At 40.1% G+C, this 11968-nt stretch overlaps 1 protein-coding gene across 1 annotated transcript; it reads right to left on the bottom strand.

The window, feature by feature from the left end:
- Positions 1-8367: 8367 nt before the first annotated feature.
- Positions 8368-9087, bottom strand: LOC112038140 (uncharacterized). The gene has a single exon (XM_024070978.1). It carries the CDS (start codon positions 9085-9087, stop codon positions 8368-8370), a length of 720 nt encoding a protein of 239 aa, XP_023926746.1.
- Between the last annotated feature and the right edge of the window lie 2881 nt (positions 9088-11968).

The raw sequence follows: 11968 nt of genomic DNA, 5'->3' as shown, positions 1-11968 counted from the left end.
TGTTCTTTTAAGAGAACAATAATTTGAATCTTTTGCTTTCATGGTTGAGTTCAAAGGTTTTGATTCTTGGAAGAAGGAAGGAGATGAGAGAAACGAGTTTGAAAGAGGAATAAAAATTTAGCTAAATTGAAACACCATTAGATTTTTTTCGATAGAGTTTTGTGTGAATTCAAATGGCATAATCCATCTAAAAAAGTAACTCAAGGTTTTAGTTTATCTATGAAACAAATGAGTAGAGTTTTAAATGGTACTAACTTCTTGATATATGTCTGAACCAACATGTATCAGATTAGTAACTCTCTAAATTTATTCAAATTTTAAAAATCAAATGAGGACACGTTTCTGAAAAAAAAAAAAAGAAGATAAATGAGGACACATATCACTAGTTGCAGCACATCCTGTTATTTTAATCGTTCAATTTGGTCATCACATATTTTACAGAATGCATATCTGTTATCCTTCGGCAATCTGTATGAGTAATTTTTTTTGGTTAGTCTGAAAAGTGGAAGAGAATCTAATATTTTTGGAACATTTGTCTCAGATTTTTATGGGTATAAAACCCTCGAACTCTCTGGCGTTGTACAGGATCTACTATTGGAATTGGAATTTGGAATGATAATGATAGATAATAGTATTATGATTTATTAAGAATTAATTGACTTGAAAATAAATATATTAATAATAATATATATATATATATATATATTGAAGGTAATAAATAGGGGGATTAATAAATTGTTAGAAAAATGAGAGTCAGGCAAAACCGGGGAAGCAATTAGGCAGCATTAGCCAGGCTGGGGCACATGGAGCGACTGACTATTCAATTTCCTCTCTCTCTCAAAATAAAATAAACAAAGCCTGCGTTATTTAAAAATTAGGATTATTTATTTAATTTTTAAGTTTCGAAAACCGACCCGTTCGCTCCGGCAACTTTAACAAACCCAGTCCGGGGTCAATGCTGGTTGATTTAGACATTGAAAAAAAAAAAAAAAAGGTTTTCACGAGTCGCTCCATGTCTAGTGTCACCTTTCATTAATACTAGTCGTTAACTCGTGCGATGCACGAGATTATTTAAAAAAAAAAAAAACAATATTGCAATTATCATTTGTTGCTCTAAATCAGAATGTCTCAAGACTTACTAATCAAATAATACAACTAAATGAAGAAGACCCAAGCATAACATAAAATCTTCACTAATTCAAATATTAAACATTGTCAAACCTAGTACACAATGTGCTTGTGCCCAATAAAAAATTATAAAGACAAATAAGCGGTAAAGAAATCCTGAATATCATCTCCATAAAAATACATATATGCCAAAAAGATTAATACCACTACCATAAGTCCATTAGCAATGAAGTTATTTTCATAGTTACATATATATTGTGAATAAACAAATAAACAAATTGTAATAATGATCGCAATCTTATTTTCATAACAAATAAATAGAATATAGTTACCAATGTCAAATTCTTTTCCTATGACTCAAAAAGAGTAGAGAAAGAACATAATACAACAAATCTGCATTATATAGAAGAGTACATCATATATTTATTCAACATAAAACATTGAGTTTTATAAATCTTCTTTGCTTGGAGGGTCTTCCTAGGCGTGGAAGTTTTATACAAGGCAATGTCTGATAGTGCCAGGAGGTTGACGGTGCAAGAATTCCTACATTGTTACCATCCTGATGAGATTGCCTAGTTAAAAGGCATGTACAGTTTTGTGCCTAGGAGCCCTTTGTTAAGGCTCACGTGTGAGACCCCAGATTCCAACAAGGACTGGAAGAGTCGTTATTTTTTCATGGAAGGTAACGAATGGATGTGTTGTCCTGGTGACACTGAATACATGCCCGTAGACACAACATGGGGCATAATTTCTCCGTCTAGTATGTATCCATCTATATTCTGTTAAGTTTCTATCTAAAGTGTCACTCTAACCATCATTTTTCTTTTTTACAGTTCGGGTCCATCCACAAGTCTCATTGGGGCAGTGGAGTTTTTTGGAGACAATTTTTAGCAACTTTAAGTTAGAAGAGAGGACGTGGTCTAAGTTGGTCACCTTAGATACAATCCATTGGTACTGCGACAAACCAGAGCCAATCATAGCTGCCCACCAATATGACGCTCAAGTTTGAAGCCGTAAGCCCGTCTTCTAATACCTAATTTTAACTATTTATTCTTAAATCACGTATCTAAGTGTATCCGTCCACTTTTATAGAGATGGACGCTACTAAGAGAAGGGTCGCCATTAAACAACAGGCTGCTAAGAAGAAAGAGGACAGAAGTCAGCCCCATGGGGGGATGATTTCATCCAAACTGTCCACAAAAAGAAAACAGCTGGAGAAAAAAATCTGTCTCCCCAAGAAGTCTAAAATCACTATGGATCCCATCTTGGGTCTAAAGGCTGAGAAAATGGTCACCCCTGTCAAACATGGTGTAGGGAAGGGTTTTATGAAGGGTCTGTCTACATCCCAGGAGAAGCCAACCATTCTCCTCTGTGAGGATTCTAAATATGCTTTGGAGAGACTATCTTCCATCATGACATCTAATGATTATGAGGATTTAGGCAACCATGCTATATAAGCCATGGTGGAGACGAGGCTTTTTAGTATTGCTCAGGTAAGCCATGTTCGTCTACTTCATACCCTTTCTGTCCACTTACCTTGCCGCACTAACCATCTTTGTTTCAGGCGATGGTGATGATGAAGGGGCTCATGGGACGGTGCTTAAACCATAAGGCGACGCTGGACTGCATTAGGACGAAGGCCAACGAGATGGAGGATGAGCTGAACGGTCTCAAGGCTTGGAAGGTGGGCATGGACAAGAAATTCACTATGTTGAAGACGGCCAAGAAAGAATTTGAGTATTATATGGAGACCCTGAAGAAGGTCCTAGAGGACAAAGAGAAAGAGATTAAGGACGCCAAGGATTAACTCTATCAGGTAAAGGAGGCAGCGGTTCGCGAATATCGCGACTCCGACGCCTTCATAGAGGAGCTCGCGATCTCCTACACGGATGGATTTGATGATGCTGTCCGTTAGGCCAAGAAAGCTTACCTCGACCTTGACTACTTTATGCTCAATATTGATGGCCAAGCCCAAGCCACTGCTCAGCCTGTCGCCTCTTAGAGTATGTAGGATCTCTTTGCAGATGATGTGGCTCTTGGCGACGAAGAGTCAGCTCCTCTTCAAGCCCAAGTTCAGCCTGTCGAGGGTGAAGGCCATTAGCCTAAGAGTGTCGTTCAAGAGAATGCTGAAAACACCCCCTTCCTTCGATTTTTTTTTTTTTGAATGTAAAGGTTTTTTTAGAACAGTTGATGTTTTAACCGTCACTTTTTGTAGATGAACATCGCCCTTTCTGGGTTTTAAGCATTGGTTAACTTATTTTAATACCCGTCCATTATCTTGCTTAATTGTTTTTAAATGAATGCAATGGGTTCGTTCTGTTTGACCTGTCTATGTTATGGATTTTATTTGAGCCTTAATAGGTCTTTTGTGGATGGCTTTGTGGACCTGTCCGCCTTATGCTCTTGAGGTCGTCCATTTCACGGTTTAGTAATAGCTTAGTAGGTCCGTCCATTCTATTTTGCGAAGAATTGTTTTTTAATGATAGACCCATCCTCATGATGGGATAAACCGTCCACTTAATGGACCCTAATTAGTATCTTCTTGGACTTTAATCATAACCGTCCACATTATTGGTCTTACAAAAAATCCATCCTCTCGTGATGAACCGTCAACTTTATAGACTTGTATTTGTTCATTCTATGGGACAAAATATCCACCCTCTTGGGATGAACCATCCACTTCACAAATTTTCCATCCTCTTGGGACGAACCGTCCATTTTATGGACTTGTATTCGCCCATTCTATGGGACTTAACAAAATATCCATTTTCTTGGAATGAATCGTCCACTTTGTGGACTTAACAAATTATCCATCCTTTTGAGATGAACCGTCCACTTTATGGACTTGATAAATTATTCATCCTTTTGGTATGAACCGCCCACTTTATGGGCTTAACAAATTATCCATCATTCTAGGATGGACCATCCACTTTATGAACTTGATGAAATTATTCATCCTTTTGGTATGATCTGTCCACTTTATGGACTTAATTATCCATCCTTTTGGGATGAACCGTACACTTTATGGACTTGATAAAGTTTTGTGGAAAAACATATCAATCATATTTGAATATTTCTCTCATTATTAAACCAAAAGGGCAGTTCTTAAAGGAAAAAAAGCATAAAAAAGAATACTTAAGAAGTATTGTAGCAAAAATAAACCGTCTATAGACAATAAACTAGAAAACCGGAGAATGTTGTAATAATTAACTTAAACTATCAAAATTTGAATAAATTGAGAATTTGTCAGATCTTACTTTCTACTAGTAGTACTTTCTTAGGTGCTCCGTGTTCCATGGGTGGCACAGCTTTTGCTCGTCTAGTGTCTCGAGGTGGTAGGTGCCTTTTCTTTGCCACAACGTAATTCTGTAAGGTCCCTCCTAGTTGGGGCTGAGCTTTCCTTGGATAGGATCTTTGGCGGCGCCCATTACCTTTTTCAGGACGAGGTCTTCGACTTGGAAGTCCCTCTGTCTAACTATGGAATTGTAGTACTTGGCCATGAGGTCCTGATAATGTGCTAGTCTTTGTTCAGCTATTGTCCTGACTTTGTCTAATAAGTCCAACTGTAGGCGCATAGCCTTGTCATTCCTCCGTTCGTCATGATTGTCTACCTTGTAGCTTGTGAGTTTGACTTCTGCTGCGATGACTGCTTCACTCCCGTACGCTAGTCGAAACGGTATCTTCCCAGTAGGTGTTCTTGCTGTTGTTCGGTATGCCCATAAAACGCTCGGAAGTTCCTCCGGCCAGATGCCTTTTGCCCTTCGAGCCAAGACTTGATGCTTTTGAGCAAAGATCGGTTCATAACCTCCACCTGTCCATTGGCCTACAGGTGGGCGGGTGACAAGTAATGGTTCTTGATTCCTACCTTTGAAGAGAAATCCCTAAATGTGTTGTTGTCGAACTGCTTTCTGTTGTTAGAGATAAGCACTCTTGGTATCCCATACCTGTAGATAATGTTCTTCCAAACAAAACTCCGAATATTCTTTTCCGTGATAGTGATTAGGGCTTTTGCTTCCACCCACTTGGTGAAGTAGTTGATGCTAACTACAAGGAATTTCAGCTGCCTGACTGCTATCAGGAAGGGGCCCATGATGTCTAATCCCCATTGAGCGAACGGCCATGGGGTCGTCATAAGGGTAAGTTCCTCCGATGGTTGTCTAATGGCGTTGCTGAACCTCTAACATTTGTCACAGGTTTTGACATATGCTTGCATGTCCTTTTGCATGGTGGGCCAATAATATTCTGCTTTGATCAGCTTGTGCACTAATGATCATGCCCCCGAGTGGTTTCTGCAGATCCCTTCGTGAACTTCTCTCATGACGTACTTTGCTTCCTCAGGGACTAAGCATCTCAGGTAAGGGTGGGAGAAACCTCTTTTGTACAAAATATCCTTTATAAGAAAAACTGCGAGGCTTGGACCTTTAGCTTCCTTGCTTTGTCATTTGCTTCCGATAGCATCCCATTCTTTAGGTAGGAAATTAATGGTGTGATCCAGTTGCTTTCAGAGCCTATCTCCTGCACATTTGTATCATCATCTATGAGCGACGAGGTTTGGATGAAAGATAATACCTGATCTCAGGTACAGGTATGCGTTTTGCTGAGGCAACCTTGGCAAGTCGATCGGCGCGTTTGTTCTTCTCCCTTAGGATTTAGACAAACTTGATTTAGAAATTGCTAATTTGACCCTTCACCTTATTAAGGTATTTCTTCATCTTTTCTTTCTTGCATTCGTAGCTGCCGTTGACTTGACTAGTTACGACTTGGGAGTCGTAGTGTATGATCATGTTTTCAACCCCTGTTACTCTTGCGAGGTCTAGCCCTGCTATCAAGGCTTCATATTCCGCTTCATTGTTAGTCGTAGGAAACTCAAGTCGGATCATGCACTCGTTCATATCTTCTAGAGAGAAAAGTACTACGCCGGCTCCTTTTGTTTGCCTATTGGAAGACCCATTTGTGTAAATGTTCCAATGCGGAATCTCTTCTGCCCCCTGGCCATCCATTAGAGTAAATTCGGCGATGAAGTCGGCCACAACCTGTCCTGTTATGGCTATTCACGGATGGTATTGTATGTCATATTCACTCAACTCCACCACCCATAGAGCCATCTATCCTGCTGCCTCGGGGCTATGCATGGCTCTTCTTAGAGGCTTATTTGTCAAGACAACAATGGTATGTGCTTGGAAGTACGGCTTGAGTTTTTGTGCCGCAGTTACTAGTGCAAAGGCCAACTTCTCCATCTGGGGGTACTTCTACTCCTTAAAATGCTCGGCTTGTAAAGTAAACGGGTCTCTGTGATCCATCTTCCTTTCTTACCAAAGCTGCGTTGACAGCGGTTTGCGAGACAGCTAAGTATAGGTAAAGCTCTTCCCCTGTCCTGGATAGGCTGAGCAATGGGGGAGATGAAAATTACACTTTTAGGTTTTCAAACGCCTATTGGCACTCATCCATCCACTCAAATGATCTCTTCAATGTGCAGAAGAAGGGAAGGCATTTGTTCGTCGCCCTTGATACGAATCTATTTAATACTGCTATCTTGCCATTCAAGCTTTGCACCTCCTTAACCATCTTTGGTGGGGCTAGCTCCATTATAGCCCGTACTTTCTCTGGATTGACCTCTATACCTCTTTGGGATACCATGAATCCTAGGAACTATCCCGCAGTAACCCTGAACATGCACTTACTCGGATTTAACTTCATGTTGTACATCCGGAGGATGTTGAAAGTCTCCTGGAGGTTGCTCAAGTGATTTTCTTCTCGTAAGCTTTTCACCAGCATGTCGTTTACATAGACTTGCACATTCCTCCCAATCTGGTGTGCAAACATCTTGTTCATTAATCTCTGGTACGTTGCCCCTGCGTTTTTGAGTTCAAATGGCATTACCTTGTAGCAGAAGAGTCCCTAGCTGGTAACAAAGGAAGTTTTTTCTTGATCAGCTTCCTCTATTTTAATTTGGTTATAGCCCGAAAAAGCATCCATGAAGCTCAGGAGCTGGTGTCTCGCAGTCAAATCTACCAAGGTATCTATCTGTGGGAGTGGATAATTGTCCTTGGGGCAGGCTTTATTGAGATCTGTGAAATCAACATACATCCTTCATTTTCCATTGGCCTTTTTGACCATAACCACATTTGCCAACTAGTCGGGGTAGTACACTTCCCAAATGAAATCTACATCCAGCAACTTTTGAACTTCTTTAACTATAGCTTTGTCTTTTTTCTGAGTGAACACTCACTTTTTCTGTCAGATGGGAGTCAACGAGGGTGACACATTCAACTTGTGAACGTTGATCGAAAGGTCAATCCCTGGCATGTACTTGTGACTCCAAGCGAACACATCTTGGTTTTCTTTTAGGAACGTTGTGAGCACTTGCCGTGTCGTTTGACTAGACAACATTCCCATTCTAGTCGTTCGTTTGGGCCTTGAGTCATCAAGGGTCACTTCTTCTAGTTCCTTAACCAGCTCTGCTATTGCCCGTTGTTCCTCTATGCATATCGTCTTCTGGTGATCATCCATCTCCAGCATGGCAATGTAGCATTTGCGTGCAGCCACCTGGTTCACCTGTAGTTGTCCAACTCCATAATCCATAGGGAATTTGATCATTAAGTGGTAGGTTGAAGTTACAGCCTTCCATGAATTAAGACTGGGTCGTATGAGAATGACATTGTAAGCGGACGAGCAGTTAACCACAAGGAATATTACGTCCTTAATGATTTGCTGGTGGTAATCACCTACCATTACTGACAATGTGATGGCGCCTAGGGGAAATGCCCTTGTTCCTCCGAAACCTATGAGGGGAGCAGTTGTCGAGACCAGTTGTTCTCTATCAATCTTCATTTGCTAGAACGCTGGGTAATACAGAATGTCCGCCGAGCTACCATTATTGACAAGAACCTGGTGCATGTTGTAGTCCCTTACTCGTAGGCTGACAACAAGTGCATCGTCATACGGGTGGTGAAGCCTTCGAGCATCTTCTTTAGAGAATCCGATGACGGGGTTGTCTATCTGTGCCATCTTAGTTATGGATCCTGTAAGCTGGACATTCAGGACCATCTTGAGGTATGTCTTGCAGGCTTTTTTGGAGGACCCAGTCGTCGTTGTGCCCCCTACGATCATTCTTATATCCCTTATGGGCGATCTAGGACGTTCATTCTCTCGTCATGGGGTTTGCTCCTGGAATGGATATGTTCTTTCCTTACAGATGAACCTCTACAATTTCCTTTGTCTTATAAGAGCTTCTATCTGCTATTTCAAATCGTAGCAGTCAGCTGTGTCGTGGCCATGATCACAATGGAAACGGCAGTACTTATCCCTTGACCTCTTATTGGGGTCTCCTTTCAGCTTGCCAGGAAATGCCAATGCTCCTTCATCTTTGATCTGCATCAAGACTTGGTCTATTGGGGCCGTTAGTGATATGAAACTTGTGAATTTCCCAGTGGGGGGTTTGGAGCGTTGATCTTCTTGCCATTCTCCGGTTTTAGCCATCTTTCGCCCCCTATCTTGCCAAGCGTCCTCCTGTCTTTCCATCTTTCTGGGTGTCTCCTCTCGGGCCAATAATGCATCCTCCACATTCATATATTTGGTAGCCCTGTATAGTACATCCGTCATGGTTTTTGGATCGTTCTTAGATAGAGAAAATAGGAACTTCCCTTTTTGTAGGCCATTAGTGAATGCTGCTACGAGTATTTTGTCATTCGCTTCATCGATCGAGAAGGCCTCCTTGTTGAAACGGGTTATATAGGACCTTAGCGTCTCATCCTCTCGCTGCTTAATGTTCATTAGGCATGCAGTAGACTTCTTATACATGTGTCCCCTGATGAAGTGCAAGGCGAATTGGGCGCTTAACTCCTTAAAGGAACTAATGGAGTTGGGCATCAGCCTGTTGAACCAGATCCTTACGGGGCCCTTCAGTGTGGTGGGGAAGGCTCTACACATGATCTCGTCTGGTACCCCCTGAAGGTGCATCAGGGTCTTAAAAGACTCCAAGTGATCCAGCAGGTCCTTGTTTCTATCGTAGTTTTCCACTTACGGCATACCAAATTTTGGTGGAAGGGGGAAAGAGGTAACGGGTGCTGTGAATGGCAAATCTGGTCGATGGACCAATTCATCGAGGTCGCTCGATACTTGCCCTTTGAGGGCTTGCATCATAAAATCCATTCGTTCTTTCATCATCTACATCTTCACAACAATGTAGGGTGGAGCCGTATTGGCAATTGATGGATGGCTCATGTCCTGTCTTTCTAGTCTGCTTGGAGCATTACCCCTTTTCGGGCCCTCTTGGTCTCTTCGTCCAGCACTAGTACCTTCTTGGTCCTCCTCTTGGGTGTGTCTCACGTTCTTTTAATGCAGTTGCTCTTCTAGGTATTGATTTTGTTGGGTGAGATGTTCCACTACTGTTGTAAGGGTTTGGACCTGCCTTTCCAGGGCAGTGGGTCATGGATCGTCTCCTTGCACGTTATTAGTGGTCGCCATCAAATGAGTAAGTACCATGCACCTCTTTGTTTGGGAAGCGTTTGTGTGGCTTACAAATCGCTGCTGTTTCCTACAGACGACGCCAACTGATGATGCCAAAAAAATCACCAGTGAGCTGCACAATCCTCACCCGCTCACAACGTCACTTGCACCAAAATAAGGAAGGTCCTAATAGAGAGCACTGATGTGGTGCCATCCAAATATCCTCTAAAGGTCAAGTTAGAATCTTTTCGCAACTCTAGAGTGCCAGAGCTGGGGTGAATTATGCATACCATTTTCTGAGGGTTTTTGGGTTTTTATAGTACAGTAGAATCTAACTTCCTTGACTTGCGCCCCAAAGTCTTTTCCTTTTTGGAGAAGATCTCTATTGATGCGCTATCTTTCAGAATCCTCTTTGTGTTAGAATTCTACTCATGTTGGGACTTTGTGGGCTAGGGTTAATCTTGAGATGCAAGTCGTTCCCATTTAAGGTTTCTTGGAGACCACATAATCATCAGTTGAATGCCATGTGGACTTTGGATCCGTCCACCGAGTGTCTGTTCACATGCGATCCGTTCAACATTGGCTCATTTGCATCGCACCGTCAAGTCCACATAAGTAGATCCGTCATCTCTGGTTTTCTTCCTCTTCAGTAATCTTATTAAAAAAAAAAAAATAGTATCTTTTTTTGTTGCATTTACTCTATCTGAATATTTGGTTCAATTTACTCAAGCATATCAAATTTTTATTTAAAAAAAAAAGATTCAATATATATTTGTTTTTTCTTTGGGGTGATCTTTTCGCTGTGATTCCCTCTATGCCAGGTTGGTTAAGGTGGGGGTTTTTGGGTTTCTCCCATGACATCTTATCTTAGAGTCTTTTGGCTAAATATTGCAAAAAACGAAATTTATTAGTATTATAGGTACTATTCAAAGTTATTTGGTAAAATGAAGAAAGAGACTGAATTTTGGCAACACCGTTGCTAAAATTGTAAGAAAAGGTATGAGAGAGAAGAAAGATAAGTGATGTGATGGGGAGGAAGAAAAAATTGAATTTCGGTAATGAGATTACTGAAATTCTTGTCCTGCCCAACCTCTGCCCGTGAAGTGTCCCAATGCATGCTAGGGGGGGTGCCTGAATGGTTTGCCAATTGTGGCAACCAAGTTGCCAAAATTGTAGGGAAGGGAGGAGAGAGAAAATATGAATTGTAGCAACCAAGTTGCCAAAAATGGGAAAAAAAAAAGAATTATGGTTGCCGAAATCTTGGGAGGAATTAAAAAAAAGAAAAAAATAAAAAAGAAAGGTGGCAATTGATTTGTGGCAATAGCATTGCCGAAATAAAAGGGGAAAAAAAAGATTGTGGCAATGATTTGTAGCAACGGCATTGTTGAAATAGAGAGAAAATAAAATTGTGGCAATGGCATTGCTGAAATAGAAGGAAAAAAAAAATTGTTGCAATTGATTTGCCGAAAATGGGAGGAGAGAGAGAGAGAGAGAGAGAGAGAGAGAAAGTTTTGAATAAAAAAAAATATTTTGAATTCTTATTCTAAAAAGTACATCTTCAGTAGTTTTTTCTATTTGGTTTGTGTGTATGTCACGTTCTTTCCTTTTGTATTGTAAAAGGACCCTATGAAACAAATAATGATAGATTCAAGTACATTGATTCTTATTCTACAAATAAAGTACATAGATTCTTATTTAGATTCCTGTCCATGCATGAAAGAAAATTATGGAAGAAAAAAATGATTGATGTGCACATGTAAACCAAAAAAAAAAAAAAAAATTTGTTGATTTGTGGCAATGGCATTGCTGAAATAGGTGGGGGAAATTTTTTTTGTGACAATGGCATTGCCTTTTTCCTCTAATTCTTATTCTCCGTACTTGAAATATATTCTATAATCATTCCCAATAGAACCTAATTATCTACTGAAACATTGCATCACCTCACAAAGTTACAATTTTTTCTTCTTCTGATTCTTATTCTCCATACGTAGAATATATTCATTGATCATTCCCAATAAAACCTAATCTACTGAAGCATTGCATCACCTCACAAAGTTACATTTTTTTGTCGGCATCATTGATTCTTTTTTGTCTTTTCATTTCCCCTCTTTGTTATAAAAGACAAGCACCATCACTAAAGCACTGCATCTCCTCACAAAATTTTATTTTTCCTATTGTTTCACTTACCTCCGATTGTTTAGTTACTCTTTTGCTTTGCATAAAGATTGTAAGTTTTGGGTTAATGTGAATTTTTTTGCTTTGATTATTAACTTACAGCTCTAGAAATTAACAGATTTATTATTATAGTATAAATATATGCTTTGTAAATATTAGAAGCTAATACATTGTAAAATATTATGTATTGTTGTAGTTAATATTGTTTGTATGCCTA

This window comes from Quercus suber, unplaced genomic scaffold (assembly GCF_002906115.3).
Source record: "Quercus suber isolate HL8 unplaced genomic scaffold, Cork oak 2.0 scaffold_259, whole genome shotgun sequence".
NCBI classification, from domain to species: Eukaryota; Viridiplantae; Streptophyta; class Magnoliopsida; order Fagales; family Fagaceae; genus Quercus; species Quercus suber.
This window is presented reverse-complemented; position numbering and strand designations above follow the sequence as displayed.

Excerpts from the sequence above, each read along its gene's own strand:
- LOC112038140 (XM_024070978.1), bottom strand. The coding sequence starts at position 9,087 with ATGCACCTTCAGGGGGTACCAGACGAGATCATGTGTAGAGCCTTCCCC.